Source organism: Triticum dicoccoides, chromosome 5B (assembly GCF_002162155.2).
Source record: "Triticum dicoccoides isolate Atlit2015 ecotype Zavitan chromosome 5B, WEW_v2.0, whole genome shotgun sequence".
Lineage (NCBI taxonomy): Eukaryota > Viridiplantae > Streptophyta > Magnoliopsida > Poales > Poaceae > Triticum > Triticum dicoccoides.
Genome location: NC_041389.1, coordinates 721,345,269 through 721,364,240, shown reverse-complemented (window position 1 = coordinate 721,364,240; position 18,972 = coordinate 721,345,269). Strand labels below are relative to the sequence as shown.

Below are 18,972 nucleotides of genomic sequence, written 5' to 3'. Positions count from 1 at the left end.
CGTGCCACTTGTCACAACCTAAGAAGGTGGGAGCGGTCTTTGCGATGAGTACTACTTAATTAGTGATTTCGAGTGATGTTACATTTTTTGTTAAAAAAAGGAAATACAAAAAACAGAGGAATAGGAAGAAGTACCATCGACCAGGAAGGCTCAGTATAAGTTGGTGTGCAGGCCAGCTCACACGGGTCTGCCTGGCCTGGTTCGCTCGTAAAGCCGTTTCCGTATCGTGCGCGTGTTGAGTTGGTAAAAAATTCGGAATCGTATCCACGTAAAACCATAGTGATTTGTAGAGTCCGCGTATAATCAATTAATCTGTTACAAGTTGGTTATTCTTTTACAATACTAATATAAATATAAATGATTAAGGGGGAGGATGTACGCTGGCAACAGAACAGAACCCAACTCGACCATCACTGTCACATAGGTACGATTAAATACAATTTTTGACCCTGAACCGAGTAAATTAGATATATTTATACCAAACTTCTATATTTACTTATAACCCTTTTTCACATACCATAAATGATACTCAGATGATATGTTTTATCTGAGTCGAGTACTTTTCTTGTAAGTTAATTGTGATACTTAATCAGATCATAATGTTGAAATATTAATGTTTGTGTCTTATAATGCAGTTGCAAATCTTCATGAAAAATATGCATCTACTGTGATAAATTTGAACCGTGTTTATAAAGAAAATTATATTAGTTTTTCTATCTCCAATAAACAGCATCTTATAGTGTCGATGTTCAAATTGTTCCGCAATAAAAAGATGTTCAAACTGAATCCTCATATATGTTAGAAAAAATAAGGAAAAACCAAAAAAAGAAATGTTTTTCACAGATTAATTTGTAGTAATCTCATGGACATGGTGTGTATATATAAATATGTGTGTATCCGTAAATATCTTAGTAGAGCATATTGTCTCAGAAATATTCTCATACTGGTTTCTAGCTTATGTTTAGGTATATAGAAATAAAAATTTTGATGCTTTCCAGGGCTTGTCACCAAATACAAAATATGTTGCCTTTATCGTATATTTTTTTGTTTAAATGAGCCTCAAGTGTTGTAGCGCATTCAACAAATTCGGGAAAAAAATTGCGCGAAAAAAATGTTTTCTTTTCATCTGCAGAGGCACGGTTTTGCTTCGGCGAGAGGCATGACAATGACTCTTAGGAACGAACTTGTTTTCTGTTTGTTTTTGCATCCACGGGAGGCATGTTTTTGCTTTCCCGACAGACACGACCATGGCTCTCGTAAACAGGAAAAAATGTGTTTTCTATTTTTTTTCTTGATCCACGGGAGGCATGGTTTTGCTTTTGCGAGAGGCACAACCATGACTCTCGGAAATGAAAAAAACGTGTTTTCTGTTTTTTTTTCTTCCGCTAGAGGCACGGTATTGCTTCCGCGAGAGTCACGGTTTTGCTTTCGTGAGAGGCACGACCGTGCCTCTCGTAAACGAAAAAAATAATGTGTTTTCTACTTATTTTTTTCTTTCGTGAGAGGCATGATTTTGTTCCCGCGAGAGAGATGGTTTCTTTCACGAGAGGCATGGCAGTGCCTTCTTGGAAATGAAAAAAATACGTTTTCTGTTTGATTTTTCCTTTCGCGAGAGGCACGTTTTGCTTCCATGAGAGGCACGATTGTGATTTCGTGAGAGGCACAGTCGTGCCTCTTTCGAAAAAGGAAAAAACCATGCTCCCAGTTCAGTTGTTTCATCCGGGTTTTTTTTATGAAAAAAAGTTCATCAAAACCTATCAACACACGATCTAGTTTTGAAGATATCGACGCGAGAAATCCAACGGTGAAAACAGTTCGAGATTTGGATGCACGGTTTAAGAGATAAAACATTTTGAATGAACGAAACTACGAAAAAAGGAAACTACCAGGTTGCGACAAGTGGCACACATGCAGCGCGCCACTTGTCAAAACCTGAGAAGGTAGAAGCGATCTTTGCGAGGAGTACTCCTCAATTGGTGATTTTGAATGACTTTACTTTTTTTCTTCGAAACAAAAGGAAACACAAAAAACAGAGGAATAGGGAGAAGTAGCGTCGAAAAGGAAGGCCGAGTAGAAATCGCCCTGCCCAATAGAAGTCGGTGTGGAGGCCAGCTTGCACAAGTCTGCCTGACCTGGTTCGCTCGTAGAGCCGTTTCCGTATCGTGCGCGTGTTTAGTTTGTAAAGATTTTCGGGATCGTGTATCGTTTTTCCTCCTGTTCCTAGCGGCTGGAACCCTAGCCGCCGCCAGGAAATGCCAATCTTGTAATGCCGTCCTCCGGCTGCTCCCCTCCGCCGACGACCTCAGTCCTCGGTGGTGACGGGGGTCGCCGGATCCACCCGTGTGGATCGTTTTTACTCCCTCGCAGTCTAGGTTTTTAGGCTGCTCATCGTCTTTTCTTCAGTAAGGAGAAAAATCATCTGATCGCATTTTGTACTGATCTTGAGAATTACAATATCTACAATCGAACTCCTCAACATTATGGTCAATACGTGCCACTAGTGCACGTGTTGAACTACCATGGAGATACCCTGGTAAGATTTTTTACTATTACGACATCCATGCATCTTTTAAATACTTCTAAAACTAGTACATCATTGCTAACTACCAAGTTATTACTATGTTTTTCAATAGATAATCCCGAATGACTGTGTGCCTCATCTGATGTATATGCACGGTCGCCTTGATGTTTTGAACATACAACCAGGTCGTCCTATGAATCTCAACTGTCCATACCGGATTTCTAAAAGAAGTAGAGACATGACAATCAAAGAATGGAAAAAATGTATGGACAGTCGTAAGGAGCTTCTTGCAAGCAAAAGGAGGCGAAGTGCAAGAATTGGAGACAGGATGATTGTCGGTGTCAAAACCGGCGGATCTCGGGTAGGGGGTCCCGAACTGTGCGTCTAGGCGGATGGTAACAGGAGACGAGGGACACGATGTTTTTACCCAGGTTCGGGCCCTCTTGATGGAGGTAAAACCCTATGTCCTGCTTGATTTATATTGATGATGTGGGTTACAAGAGTAGATCTACCACGAGATCAAGGAGGCTAAACCCTAGAAGCTAGCCTATGGTATGATTGTTGTTCGTCCTATGGACTAAGGCCATCCGGTTTATATAGACACCGGAGAGGGCTAGGGTTACACAGAGTCGGTTACAAAGGTAGGAGATCTACATATCCGTATCGCCAGCTTGCCTTCCACGCCAAGGAAAGTCCCATCCGGACACGGGACGAAGTCTTCAATCTTGTATCTTCATAGTCTTGGAGTCCGGCCGATGATGATAGTTCGGCTATCCGGACACCCCTAGTCCGGGACTCCCTCAGTAGCCCCCAAACCAGGCTTCAATAATGACGAATCCGGCGCGTATGTTGTCTTCGGCGTTTCCAAGGCGGGTTCTTCTTCACGCTCCATGTGTTTGCCAGATAGTGTCCGATTGCTTCATAAATGCTGCGCTCCTTGGCTTCTGCGTCCAATAATGGTCTTCTTCCACGCGTCGCACGAATGCGAAAAGCCAGGGTATTTTTATGTTTTACCCCCTGGCTGCGCAAATAAGCTGCCTATAAGAGAGGCGAGGATCCAGATCCAAATCACATCATCCTCCTTCCGCAAGCACTCATCGAGGCGCATCTGACACCAAACCCATTCCAACATGGACAGACGACGCGGCTCCTCTTCTCGCGCTCCCAGCCCTAAGCCAGGAGATTGGAGGAGATGCTCAGTCCCGCACAGCAAGTTAGTGACGCTCCAAGCAGAGGGATATCTTCCCCCGGTCTTCATGGTTCCGGTTCGAGCCGGACTGGCCACCTACAAAGGTGGGAAGCAGGCGGAGAGCGCCCCCAATCCCTCCAAAGGAGAGCGGGTGTGTTTCGTCTCCTACTTAATAAGGGGACTCGGATTTCCTATACATCCGTTTCTCCGGGGGCTCCTGGAGTTCTACGGACTCCAGCTTCATCACCTTACACCTGCCTCCATTTTGCACATCGCGGGCTTCGTAGCTCTGTGTGAGCTGTTCTTGGGCATTGAGCCCCATTTTGCGCTGTGGAAGAGGCTGTTTTGCCTCGTACCCCGTTCTCACGAGGGGTCGATATATCAAGTGGGCGGAGCCGAAATATGGCGCATCGCTGGGACCGGATACCTGTCCGGGACCCCAAAGAAGACGTCCAAAGATTGGCCTTCGGAGTGGTTTTATATGGAGGACGCTCCGTTGCCGGATCCAGTCCGGATCGGCCTTCCGGAGTTCAGCAACGCTCCCCTGAAGAAACGCCTAAGTTGGCGCCCACGGAGCCCTCGACGAGAAGATGATAGTAGCATCCATTACTTGATGGGCCGGATATGGCTGCTAGCCCATTCCGGATTAACCATGGTCGGAGTCATGGCCACATGCATTATGCGTGGGGTGCAGCCGCTCCAATATAGGGGCCACCCCATGTGGGACTTCAACGGAGACGACGACGCCACCCGTCACGGCCGCAAGGGACCTGGCTCGGCCGACGATCTGGTGAAGATCCTGTCCGGCTTGTACAAGGGGGAGAAGGAGGACTTCCTCCGCACGAATCCTCTGAACGGATTTTCCATGAACAACCCTCGGAGCTGGGTAAGCGGTCGCATGCATATCTGAACCGTGCCTTTAAAGGCAATTGTCTTATTGTATGATTTTGACACAGGAACTGCGTCGGGATGTGGAGGGCATAAAAAGCCCAGCCCCACAACCCGAAGACCTAGAAAGGTCCCTTGATCCGGCCTCCGAAGAGGATCCAGACTTAGCGGTGGAACTGATCGACGGGGTGTACCACCAGCTCGGCATAGATAATGCTTTAGTCGCCATTATGGCTGACTACCCCGGTTTGTGTACGGCTTCCCCGGTGAGTACGACTGAAGTCCTGGCGCCGTTACTTCTTTAATGCTTAGTTCTGACCACCATGCACCAATGGTGTTCAACAGGAAGCGCCTTTACGGCAGGAAGTCGAGCCTGCGGTGACCGGCCAACAAGGGTCAGTCCAGCCCAGCAGGCGGAAGAGGAGTGCGACGCGAACTGAAACGTCGCCGCAACGGTACGGAGCACCGCTATTTTTTAAGGGAAGGATCCCCAGGAGGTATATTAATGCTCATAACTTTTCCAGAAAGAGCGCTCGCCGGACAGTGTCCGGAGAGGTTGCCAATCAAGCCTCCGCCAGCCATGCTCCAACGCATGGCACGGAAGGGGAGGCGAATACAAGGCATGAGTCGGACGCTCCTCCAACGGAGGATGCCGACAGGCTGTCCGCCACCCGGTCTGAGGTGGAGAGCGCCATGAATCACAGGCGTCGCCGGACAGTTCTTCGTGACGCGTGTTTCTCCCCGGAGGCGTTAAATGCCTTTGATGCGGGAAACGCGCACCTCCGTGCCGCTCAAGATGGGTTAACCAGAGCCACGGAGCAGTATGTGAAAGACATACGTGTAAGTAATTTTAATAGTTATATATGCCAGTAGCCCCCGAGACTTAAAATGGTTAAAATAACTGATTTAAGGATCAATTTTTATGCAGGATCTTATGGAGAAGAATACTCATCTGTCCCAGGAGCTCCAAGAGTGCAAGGCCCAACTTGAGGCCGCACTGGCCGCCACAGGGGGAGCCACAGAGACCCCCGCTGGTAAGACATACTTTGAAAAGATAATTAATTAACAAAGTGCGGCGTGAATCTGACAATAATATTGCAGGGGTCGTCGGACTAGATCCGGACAAGCAACAGCTACTGCGTCAGCTAAAGGCTGGCGAGAGGGTGCTTATGAAGGTGCAGCAGGAGAGAAACAAGCTCCAAGATGCCCACACCCAGCTAGGAGAAGAGCTGAAAGGTGTTCGGGCCCAGCTATCTGGCTCCTTGAAGGAGAATCAGCGACTTCGTCGCGGCATTTATAGTAAGTGCTTGAGCAAATTCCTTTGAAAAGAAGAATTCAGCGAGGAAGTCGTTTGACAGAAATATGTCTTTAGGTGTGCTCACAGGTCGCCCTGTGGAGGAAATGCCTGGGTCAACAGGTGACCAACTTCCCGAGCTGGTGCAATTGTTCGAACGTGTTCGGCAGGCGATGAGTGGCGTCGTTCAGGCTTTATGGCCATCCGTCTCCCCACCCGAGGGCCTTGGTGAGCTTGCTGAGAAGCTCCAGGGAGCACGGCGACGCCTCCGTTTGTGGAAGATATCGGCCTGCCGTCAGGGCGAACCCGAAGGCTGACCCAAACCACATGACCAAGGTCGGACCTGCGGGGCCTGATGGGAAGGAGATCCCTGTGAGCTTGATGTATGGCCAAGTAGAACTGGTCGCGAAATATTTCCAACATGGCTGTAAATTAGACAGCCTGTTAGATGGGATTGAGGAGGAGTACAATCAGTCGGTTTGACGATGTAATTTGAAATGACATGTAAGATGCCTTCTAGCCGGATTGTAGATCGTTTGTCTTTGCAGACTGTTTCGCTTCAACCTCGGGACCCAACAGTCCGGAGTGTGTCCGAATACCCCTACGGTTATAAAAGAACCGGGGCATGCATGGAGACAAGGCGTCGGGATCATAATTGCTTTATCAGACAAGTGCCCAACTAGTTATGTGATATTACATGGTTAGTAAGAAACATCTTCCAGGGAGAATAGTTCCGTTAAGGGTTCCTTTCCCTGGGAGGCATGCCCTAAGGTGCAATGCCGGACTGCGAAAATAGCAGAAAAAACATCTGGGGGCTTATAAATAAGTAAGTAATAAATCATCTTTCAAGTCACCGGCCGAATATTCTCTTAAGAACGCTAGCTTTCGGCTTCACCCAGTCTGAGGTACACATCCGGCTGACCCGGCAGTAACAATCGCAGAGGTGCTCCCTTTACCTCCTAGCCGAACAATCGGGAACGTAGGGGTAAGCACAGGAGCCAGGCAACCCAGCTTTGCCAAAACTTAAGTCATATCGATGCATATAATGGTGAATAAAAGGTACATGCGGAAGTATGACACATGTATTGGGCGTGAAGCCCATATTAATAAGCTTCTGGTAAAGAAGCCCCCAGGTATAATGAGTGCTAGGAGCACATCAAGTGTGTGCGAACAAAGCGCAAATCAGCCTATAAAAGGTATTGAAAAAAAGTAGGAAGAAGGAGGGTGACAAGAGACAGTAAAAAATATAAAAAGGTGGACGGGGGAGTGAGACGAACTCTGAGTCCGGTGTTTAGGTGTAGAATCTTCAGAGACAGGCTGCGTTCCATGGGTTTGGCTCGAGTCGGTTGTCAGATGCGTTACGTAGACGATATTCTCTGCCGGTCAGGACTTGGTCGATGATGAAGGGACCTTCCCACTTGGGCTTAAGTTTGTCCTTTTTCTTGTCCGACAGACGTAGAACGAGTTTGCCGAAATTGTAAGTTTTGGCCCGTACTTCTCTGCTTTGATATCTTCGAGCCTGCTGCTGATAGAATGCGGAACGAGTCTTTGCCACGTCCCGCTCCTCCTCTAAGGCGTCCAAACTGTCCTGCCGATCCAACTCGGCTTCTCTTTCTTCGTACATGCACACACGAGGTGAGTCATGAATTATATCGCAAGGCAGAACTGCCTCTGCGCCGTACACCATGAAAAATGGTGTGAATCCAGTAGTTCGGTTTGGCGTGGTCCGCAGCTCCCAGAGGACGGAGTCGAGCTCCTCTACCCAGTGCGTGTTAGATTCCTTGAGGGACCGCACTAGTCTGGGTTTGATGCCGCTCATGATTAGACCATTTGCTCGCTCGACTTGACCGCTAGTTTGGGGGTGCTAGACTAAAGCGTAATCGAGCTTGATGCCCATGTTGTTGCACCAGAGTTTAACCTCGTCGGCAGTGAAGTTCGTGCCATTATCAGTGATGATGCTGTGGGGGACGCCAAAACGGTGTACTACCCCGGATAGGAAGTCTAGCACCGGTCCGGATTCTGCCATTTTAACCGGCTTGGCCTCAATCCATTTGGTGAATTTGTCCACCATGACCAATAAGTATTTGTGCTTGTGGGTTCCCCCTTTAAGGGGTCCAACCATGTCAAGCCCCCAGACCGTGAACGGCCAGGTAATGGGTATAGTTTTGAGGGCGGTGGGTGGCATGTGGCTCTGATTAGCAAAGAGCTGGCAACCGACGCATCGTTGGACTAAGTCCTGAGCATCTGCCCGGACTGTCGGCCAATAAAATTCTGTACGGAAGGCCTTGCCTATGAGTGCTCGGGCTGCAGCGTGGTGCCCGCCGAGTCCGGCGTGAATTTCAGCCAGGAGATTCCGCCCCTCCTCTTCGGAGATACACCTTTGAAGGACTCCGGTTGTGCTTTTCTTATAAAGTTCTCCCTTATGGACCTTGTAGGCTTTAGATCGCCGAACTATGCAGCGGGCCTCATTTTGGTCTTCGGGAAGTTCCTACCGAATTAAGTAGGCTAGGAATGGTTCTGTCCACGGGGCAATTACTGCCATTATTTCGTGAGCTGAAGGTGTTATTTCGTTGGCTGAGCCGCCGATTGTGTCAGAATGGTCTGAGTTTGGTGATGCAGCTGACTCCGGATTGTTATTTCCGGACTCCTCTTCCCATAACACGGATGGCTTGAAGAGCCATTCTAGGAAGATGTTTGGAGGGACGGCGTCTCGTTTCGCGCCGATGCGTGCTAACACGTCTGCTGCCTGGTTATTATCCCGGACTACATGGTGGAATTCGAGTCCTTCGAACCGAGCTGACATTTTTAGGACGGCGTTGCGGTAAGATGCCATTTTTGGATCTTTGGCATCAAAGTCTCCATTTACTTGGGATATTGCGAGGTTTGAATCCCCGCGCACCTCTAGGCGTTGAATGCCCATGGAGATTGCCATCCGGAGGCCATGTAGAAGGGCCTCGTATTCGGCTGCGTTATTGGAGTCCATGTACATTATTTGAAGTACGTATTGGATTGTGTCTCCAGTTGGGGACGTCAGGACGATGCCAGCCCCCAAGCCAGCCAACATTTTGGATCCGTCGAAATGCATGATCCAATTGTTCCTCTACCACGACAACGTGGTGGGTGGCCTGAGGAGAGTTAATCTCTCTCAAATCGGGTTTAAGCCCAATCTGATCGTAGTCTGTAGCGACTCCCAGGGCGGCGATGCGATCCAAGAGCTCGTTTACAGAGGAGAGCTCAATCGGATCTAACTGCTCGGCGAATTCCGGGCTGACGTGAAGATCACTTTTGATGACCTGATAGGTCATCGTCGGAGCGGTGGCCGAACAGGCGGTCATAAGAAAACCACCTAGCCGGACAGTTTGGCCGGCGGCCAAAGCTCTCTTGATGACGGTGCCGTCTTTAAAGACGGGAGAAGGCATCCTTCCTGATCGCGACGGCATAGAGGAACTCTCAATGAAAGCACCAATGTCGGTGTCAAAACCGGCGGATCTCGGGTAGGGGGTCCCAAACTGTGCGTCTAGGCGGATGGTAACAGGAGACGAGGGACACGATGTTTTTACCCAGGTTTGGGCCCTCTTGATGGAGGTAAAACCCTACGTCCTGCTTGATTAATATTGATGATATGGGTTACAAGAGTAGATCTACCACGAGATCAAGGAGGCTAAACCCTAGAAGCTAGCCTATGGTATGATTGTTGTTCGTCCTATGGACTAAGGCCATCCGGTTTATATAGACACCGGAGAGGGCTAGGTTTACACAGAGTCGGTTACAAAGGTAGGAGATCTACATATTCGTATCGCCAAGCTTGCCTTCCACACCAAGGAAAGTCCCATCCGGACACGGGACGAAGTCTTCAATCTTGTATCTTCATAGTCTTGCAGTCCGGCCGATGATGATAGTTCAGCTATCCGGACACCCCCTAGTCCGGGACTCCCTCAATGATCTCCATTCTTCATAATGGAGAGTCAGGGTCTATATTGTTTTATGCTATTTTACCTTAAGGGTGTTTAGGTCCTACCTGATACTGATGATCATGTGCTAAGAACAATTATGTAGGGTTGGGTTTGATGACTATGAGGATGATGATTGTATGACTTGTTATTAATAACGAGTAGAAGTTGTATGATGATGCATGATTAGTAGGACTTGTTATTACATATGATGATGTATGATGCGAGCATGCATGAGTTATTATATCTCAGCGGGTGAAATGAACATAGCAGTAGCTAGCTAATAACACCCTAAAATTAACCCCCAAAACCCCTAAACCAGCCACTTTTTTTTAAAAAAAAACCTCAGCTGCTGACATGTGGAAGCCTTTTGGTCCCGGTTCATGTCACCAACCGGAACCAAAGGCCCCCTTGCCTGGGCTCCTCGCAGTGGCCACGTGGAGGCTCATCTGTCTCGGTTCGTGTTAGAACCGGGACTAAAGGGTGGAGGCATTAGTAACGACCCTTTAGTCCCGGTTCAAGAACCAGGACAAAAGGCCCTCATCAACCGGGACAAATGCCCTGTTTTCTACCAGTGCTCGCTCTCCGCAGCAGATCCCTCCCCACTTCCTCCAAGCTTCTCGTCCTCTCCCTCCCTCACTCTCGCACCATCCGTGAAGGCGCCTCGCCGTATCCGCGCTCCATCTAACCCTGCCATCCAAATACCTCTTTGGCTAGAGTTAGTTCAGGGTTAGAATCTAACCTCTAATTGAGTTAGAGTATCCAAACAGGGCCATCATTTGGCGCTTCGGCCGGTGACAGGACGGAGATCTCCAGCGTGGGGGGCCTGCCTAGACCAACGAAGGAGTTCGAGCAGGCGACACAGAGGGCACGAGGGAATTCCTCCACGAGTCAAGGGTAGATTATTTTTAGCCCGGGGATTTGACAGGGATGTGGTGGGATTTCCCTCTCCCCTCAGTCAACCAAATGCACAACAAATTTACCTGGGCCGAGTTATCCAAGGGTGGCAGCTACCCAGGGATCCCTAATTTTTGCCCGCACATCAAACGAGCCCTTCCAGGTTTCTGGTGATCAGCTCATCCCACGAGTTCCTATCATTTCCACAAGCAGGTTTACATAACAAAAAGGGATTGGCTAAAATAATAAAATAGAATAACATGCTGTCACTACCATTGTAACCCCAACTCCTATTTTGCGCCCTCAGCGCGGGATAGGCTATTCCACAATCCAGCAGACACACCCCTCCGTCCTGGGCTAGGCCCATTAATGTTTTCTTTTTTGGCGTCAAAAGGACGAGCCTTCGCTGAAGCAACTTGCCAATTGGGCCGGCCCACGGACGGATTTCGTTCGCAGTTGTTTCCTTGTTTCTTTCTTGCATTTTTTTTTTCATTTTTCTTGTATGGTTTTTTGCTTCCAGTTTTTTCACTGTGTTTGGCCGGTATTCAGTTGTTTTGTTCCGGTTTTTTATTTTTCTGTTTTGATTCCTTTTTTCCTTTCATTTTCTTTCTTTTACGTTACTTTTTTTATTTTCTGTTTCTGTTCTTCTTCTCATTATTGCGTATTTATAGAAAAAGTTCATCATGTGTTACAAAATTTGTCAATGTATTAAGAAAATGCTCATCATATATTATAAAATAGTTCACCTTGTACTGTAAAAATGTTCATTGTATATTATTAAATTTTTCAATGTATATTTTAAAATGTTCATTGTATATTATTAAATTGTTCAAAGTATATCAGAAAATGTTCATTGTGTATTACAAAAATGTTCATTTTATATTATTAAATTGTCAACGTATATCGGAAAATGTTCATTGTGTATTGCAAAAAAAATTCATTGTACATTATTAAATTGTTCAATGTATATTACAAAATGTTCATTGTGTATTTAAGTTTTGTTCATCATATATTAAAAAATTGTTCAACATATACCGATAAAATGTCCATATTAGTATTTTAGATTTGTCCAGTATTTTTTTACAAAAATGTTCACTGTATTTTAAAATTTCTTCAACGCATATTATAAAAATGTTGAATGTCCTTTTTTATGGATTTGCCGCTGTGCGTTCTACTTTAAGATTTGTGATGCATCTAAAACATTCGAGGTTGCTAGCTCGGCTGGCTAGCCTCACTGTATTCTGTCAGCAGGTCGGAGGTTCGATCCCGCCCATGAGATACTTCCTTTTTCGATTTTTCGCTTACAGCGACATGATTAGGCTGGCCCGTGGTTCAGTACCTGCCTACTTACTTATTATTTTCTTTCTCAATGTGCGTCAAATGAAACGCCAAAAAAACGCAGTGCCCTCCCTGTCTTGTTGCCTTCTTTTTGGTTTTGTTTGACTGGTTTGTATTCAATATTTTTTTCTTATTTTCTTAGGCAACTTTTCTTTCCTTTCATTTAATTTCCTTTTCAAAATTCTCAACCTTTTAAAAAAAATCATGTTTTCTTCTTCAGTTCGTGAGCTTTTAAAATTTATTAATAATTTTCCAAATGCTTGAACATTTTTCTTTAATTTCCAAAAAAATTAAAATCATGATTTTTTTACCAAATGCATGAATTTTTTTCAAATCCAGGAACCTTTTTCTATTTTTTTTATTTTTTTAAAATCCATGAACTTTATTTTAAATTGGTGAGTTTTTGCAAAACTGATGAACTTTTTTTCAAAAATGAACTTTTCCCATTTTTCTGAAGTTTTTCAAATGTCATGAATTTTTTTTAAAAGTTCAAACCATTTTAAAATTCATGAACATGTTTTTAAAATTTCATGAACCATTTCAAATTTCGTGAACTCTTTCCAAATTGTGAACTTTTTTATTTTCGCAATCATGTTTTATATTTTTGTGAACTTATTCAAATCCACAAACATTTCTCGAATTCACAAACTTTTCTCTAATGAATGAACTTTTAAAATTCATAGAAAAATTGATTTCACCATTTGTTTGAACAGTATTAAAAAACCGGCCATTTTCTTTTTCCTACAAGACCAACAACACAGATACGAAAAGAAAACTAGCGACCTAAGTGAGCAGCCGAGCAAGAGCGGTAGCTGTAGTGAAGTTGGGTCATGGCCTGTTTGCAAGGCACTGGGAGGACCTCTCCATTGTCACGCAGCCATTATAGAGGTCCCCTCAAAAAATAAAAATAAAAATAAGGCACACATATTATTCTTAAAACTTATTAAGGTCATTGATGTAAACAAAACTTCACTATAGCTCCTTACATAATTTTTTCTTCACAGTTCATAGGATGCATCTAGAATTCAAAAATGGTGTGTGTAGTATTCGGTTTCATTTCCCTTTCCTGGATCATCCGTCCATCCATCTATTCATCAAAAATTGTGGCGTTTCACTCCTCCTTCGCCTGCCTCATGTGCTAACTAGTTTGACTTTGATCCATCCATCCAATCATGTTGCTCATCTTGTTATGTATCCGCTTGATCCTACATTTAGAGTTAGTAAAAACGTCATTTATTGACAAAAAATTCAGTCATGTTGCCCTCTGTCTAACTATCCAAGAAGGGAAAAGGGTTGATGATTATGCATATGGACTACATGGACCATATGGAGGCACCACAACGCTTGCATCTTCGACGGCGTAACACCTTCCACCACCCTCCTGATTCATGACATCAAGGATGAAGCTCGCACGTGGGCCAACGCCGGTGCTCTAGGGCTTAGTTCGATCATTGGTGTAACCTGACTTATTTGTACACGGGCTGAGCACTGATACGTCTCCGTCGTATCTATAATTTTTGATTGTTCCATGCCAATATTCTACAACTTTTACATACTTTTGGCAACTTTTTATACTATTTTTGGGACTAACATATTGATCCAGTGCCCTGTGCCAGTTCCTGTTTGTTGCATGTGTTTTGTTTCGCGGAAAATCCATATCAAACGGAGTCCAAACAGGATAAAAACTGACGGAGATTTTTTTGGAATACATGTGAATTTTGGGAAGTGGAATCAACACGAGATGGTGCTCGAGGGGCCCACGAGGGTGAGGGGCGCGCCCCAGGGGGTAGGACGCACCCTGGGCCCTCGTGGCCACTCCATAAGGCGGTTGGTGCCCTTCTTTCGCCGCAAGAAAGCTAATATTCGGATAAAAATCGTGTCCAAATTTCTGCCCAATCGGAGTTACGGATATCCGGGAATTTAAGAAACGGTGAAAGGGAAGAATCAGGGAGCGCAGAAACAGAAGGAAACAAAGAGAGAGATATCCAATCTCGAAGGGGCTCCCGCCCCTCCGCCGCCATGGAAGCCAAGGAGCAGAGGGGAAACCCTTCTCCCATCTAGGGGGAAGGTCAAGGAAGAAGAAGAGGAAGAAGAAGAAGAAGAAGAAGAAGAAGAAGAAGAAGAAAAAGAAGGGGGGATCTCTCCCCCTCTCTCCCGGTGGCGCCGGAACGCCGCCAGGGCCATCATCGTCACAACGATCTACACCAACAACTTCACCGCCGTCATGACCAACTCTTCCCCCCTCTATGCAGCGGTGTAACCCCTCTTTTACCCGCTGTAATCTCTACTTAAACATGATGCTCAATGTTATATATTATTTCCCAATGATGTATGACTATCCTATGATGTTTGAGTAGATCCGTTTTTTCCTATGGGTTCATTGATGATCTTGATTGGTTTGAGTTGCATGTTTTATTATTGGTGCTGTCCTATGGTGCTCTCCGTATCGCGCAAGCGTGAGGGATCCCCGCTGTAGGGTTTGCAATGTGCTCATGATTTGCTTATGGTGGGTGGCATATGAGTGACAGAAGCACAGACCTGAGTAAGTAGGTTGTTTGCGTATGGGAGTAAAGAGGACTTGATACTTTAATGTTATGGTCGGGTTTTACCTTAATGATCTTTAGTAGTTGCGGATGCTTGCTAGAGTTCCAATCGTAAGTGCATATGATCCAAAAAGAGAAAATATGTTTGCTTATGCCTCTCCCTCATATAAAATTGCAATAATGATTCCCGGTCTAGTTATCGATTGCCTAGGGACAAATAGCTTTCTTGTTGACAAAAACTCTCTACTAAAACTAACTTAGTTGTGTCTTTACCTAAACAGCCCCTAGATTTTATTTACGTTCTCTTTACTATCTTGCAAACCTATCCAACAACAACTACAATGTACTTCTAGTTTCATACTTGTTCCAGGTAAAGCGAACGTTAAGCGTTCGTAGAGTTGAATTGGTGGTCGATAGAACTTGATGGAATATTGATTCTACCTTTAGCTCCTCTTTGGGTTCTGATGTCTACTATGAAACCTTTCTTGTTGTATGTAGGCATTCATGGCAAATTTGGCAAATACTTGCATTACATGATGGTCAATCCACAAGTTATAATTGATCTTGTTGTTTGTGGGGGAACATCGTAGAAGGATTGGCAACTAGATTTTGTTTTGTTCACCACATTTTGTTGGTATTTGCTATGTAGTTAATTTATTTATTTTCGTATTGGACCATGCAAATTTGTCATGGTTTTCTTTACAAAAATTATTTTCTCTAAATTTGTGATGTGAACAACAGAACCATTTTTTAAAATTTGTGATGTGATCATCCTTACGATTGCCATGGACCATGGCAGGGCGATATTTTACAGTTTACAATTTATTTGTATTGGTGATCGCAATTTTCGGTAAATGTTTTCTCGCACGGGCCAGGCATCCAAGACAAGAAAGGCCCAGTAGCTCGCACGGGTCTGCCTGGCCCGGCCTGGTTCGCTAGCGTGACCTGGTTCGCTCGTAGAGCCGTTTCCGTATCGTGCGCGTGTTTAGTTTGTAAAGATTTTCGGGATCGTATATCGTTTTTCCTCCTGTTCCTGGCAGCTGGAACCCTAGCCGCCGCCAGGAAATGCCAATCTTGTAATGCCGTCCTCCGGCTGCTCCCCTCCGCCGGCGACCTCAGTCGTCGGTGGTGACGGGGGTCGCCGGATCCACCTGTGTGGATCATTTTTACTCCCTCGCAGTCTAGGTTTTTAGGCTGCTCATCGTCTTTGCTTCAGCGGCGACGATGACTGCGATGAATAAAGATTCTTCGAATCCTACCCTGACGAGGCGATCAGCCCTATGGTTGGGGATGTATTTTGAAACCAATCTCTTCAAGCAAGGATAGCGTGGCGATGGAGGCATCCTCGTGGTAGACCTGTGTCCTCGGGCTCCGCCGTTGCGACGGCGTTTGCTCCAGCGTCGGCACGAAGCTTGGGAGGTAGTCCGGGAGCGAATGCAGATCGTGGTCTGCATCGACGACATCTGGAAGACGGAACATGTGTTGGGTTCGTGGTTCATGGACGACAGGTATGGTTTCCTTCTGCGACGTCTTAGTCGCGTTGGGGTGCCAGATCTAGAGTTCGGTGGCCTGTCCGGGATGTTGCCCCGGTATGATTCGTTCAACGGTAAGGGCTTCACTTTTGGTGGGCCACCTTGGAGGTCCGTAAAACTGCATATGAGCGACGGAGCCGCGTCGAGCTCGGGAGAGGAGGTGATTCGTCATTCTTTTCTTCGGTGGCTGCTGGTGTGGTGTCGGAGGCAGATGATGGACGTTGGTGTCAAGCTCAGAGATGTTTTGTTATCTTTTCAGTTTTGTCGTGACTTTTTTTTTACGGGAAAGTTTTGCCGTGACTTGTACTTTAATTTTTACGATATAAACGAGACACGTATTGCCATGGAAAAAAAATCCGGATCGTATTCGAGTAGAACCGTTGTGATCTGTAGAGTCCGGGTAGAATATATCAATCCGTTAGAAGTTGATTCTTCTTCTTCTTCTGCAATACTAATATATATAAATAATCAAACGGGAGGACGTACGCTGGCAACACAACGCGGCGCAACTCGATCGAAAGTATATAGCCATGGATTTCTTGCCAAAGACAAGCACGATGGCATCGTCGCCGGAGGGGGCAGCGGTGGTGGACGCGTACAAGAAGGCGCTCGCCACGGCGGCCACGGTGAGCGCGTACGCCATGCTGGCGCGCGGCATGGCGCGGGAGCTCCTCCCCGACGAGCTGCGCGCCGCGGTGCGCTGGGCCGCTGCGTTCGTGCGCTCCCGTTACAGCGCTCCCGAGAAGCAGCGTCATACCATTGTCATCCGGCGCGTGCTCGGCGGCCTCGGCCTCGGCGGCGGGTACAACGAGAACGACCTGTTCGACGCGGCGCTCACGTACCTGGCCACCAAGATCAACCCGCAGAGCATGAGCCGGCTCTGCCTCGCGCGCACCCGCATGAAGGAGCCCGGCGGGAGCGCCAGCTGGAGCACGCTCCTGAGCATGGAGAACGGGGGCTCCACCACCGACACCTTCCAGGGCGTTGAGTTCCGGTGGACGTCCATCGAGAGCGGCGGCGACGACGGCAAGAGTAGGGCGCACGAGTCCCTCGAGCTCAGCTTCGACGCAGAGCACACGGAGACCGTGCTCCACAAGTACGTGCCCTTCATCATGTCCGCGGCGGAGGATCTGCGGCTGCGAGACCGCGCGCTCAAGATCTTTCTCAACGAGAGTTCGAGTTGGAGAGGCATCAACCACCACCACCCGGCCACGTTCGACACGCTCGCCATGGACCCGGCCATGAAGCAGTCCGTCATGGACGACCTCGACCGCTTCCTGAAGCGCAAGGAGTACTACCGGCGGATCGGCAAGGCGTGGAAGCGCGGATACCTTCTCTACGGCCCGCCCGGAACCGGCAAGTCCAGCCTGGTGGCCGCCATGGCCAACTACCTCCGGTTCAACCTCTACGACCTTGATCTCTCCTCGGTGTACGACAACTCGTGCCTGCAGAGGCTGCTCATGGACATGCCCAACAAGTCCATCCTCGTCATCGAGGACATTGACTGCAGCTTCGACACCATGTCCAGGGAAAAAGACGGCAAGCTACGCCAGGCGGCCGGCACCGACACCGACACCGACGAGGACGGCGACGAGTACGACCACGACGACGTCGGAGCAAGAGGTTACTTCCAGGGGCGTGAGCGCCACAAGATGACACTGTCGGGCCTGCTCAACGTCATCGACGGCTTGTGGTCAACCACCGGCGAGGAGCGCGTCATCGTCTTCACCACCAACTACAAGGACCGCCTCGACCGGGCGCTGCTACGGCCGGGCCGCATGGACATGCACGTCTACATGGGACACTGTGGCTGGGAGGCCTTCAGGACGCTCGCCCGGAACTACCACCTCCTCGACGACCACGCTCTCTTCCCGGAGATTCAAGAACTTCTTGCGGCCGTGGAGGTTACACCCGCGGAGGTGTCCGAGATGCTGCTGCGGAGCGAGGACGTCGACGTTGCGCTGCGTGTGCTTATGGAATTCATCAAAGCAAGGAGAAGCAAAACAAACGACAAGCACAACGACGGCATAACTAACTAGATAGCAGAGTCGGAGTCGGCGCAACGGGGCATACATAATTCTAGTGGTTCAATATCAATCGTGTCCGACATATACAGTGCACCCATCGTATATTTTATAGATTTGGTAAGATTTGATTTGAGTCTCGATAGAAAAAGTGAAGGAAAGTTTTATTTTAGTATAAGATTTGATTTGATTTGAATATGAACTAGCAGAGGTGACCCGCGCATTTGCGCGGCTAGTATTATAGTATAAGGTTTCTATTGCCACTTAGTTCTCTCTTGCTTTTTAACATCTATGCTATTTTATTCTTCCCCAATTCACCCAAGAAAACGTGGGTGGGATCCGTAGAATTTTTTTAAAATTACTATTTTACTAAATTCTTATAATGGCAGTAATATTTAATGAAGTTTTTTGATCTATATTGCAAATCTTAGATTTAATTAAATGATAATATTAACTTTATGGATTTCACTCCAGTCATGTATTGTTTATCCTTTTAAATGGTTTCAAGAGGAATTTTCCACGCCGCTTACCATTGACAATGGCAGGGCATACATCCTGAATTCCAATTCCAGATTGTTCTTCGATTATGTATTTATGCCCCCAGTGAGGATAATACTAATTAAGTGCCTCCGTGATATAAATCGACGTGGTTCGTTACTGCCTCATAATGAAGATACCATATATACCCCTCTAATCATCAGATCGATACTTGTACCATCCGTCAATTCTGGCTTGCTAAATAACTTGCAAAATCTCCTTTCACACATGATCTTCTACTACCTAGACATTGTATATT

At 46.7% G+C, this 18,972-nt stretch overlaps 1 protein-coding gene across 1 annotated transcript; it reads left to right on the top strand.

Annotated features, from left to right (window-relative positions):
- Nucleotides 1-16,681: 16,681 nt before the first annotated feature.
- LOC119312988 (AAA-ATPase At3g50940-like) lies at nt 16,682-18,270 on the top strand. The gene has a single exon (XM_037588790.1). It carries the CDS (start codon nt 16,683-16,685, stop codon nt 18,189-18,191), a length of 1,509 nt encoding a protein of 502 aa, XP_037444687.1. The 5' UTR covers nt 16,682; the 3' UTR covers nt 18,192-18,270.
- The last annotated feature ends 702 nt before the right edge of the window (nt 18,271-18,972 follow it).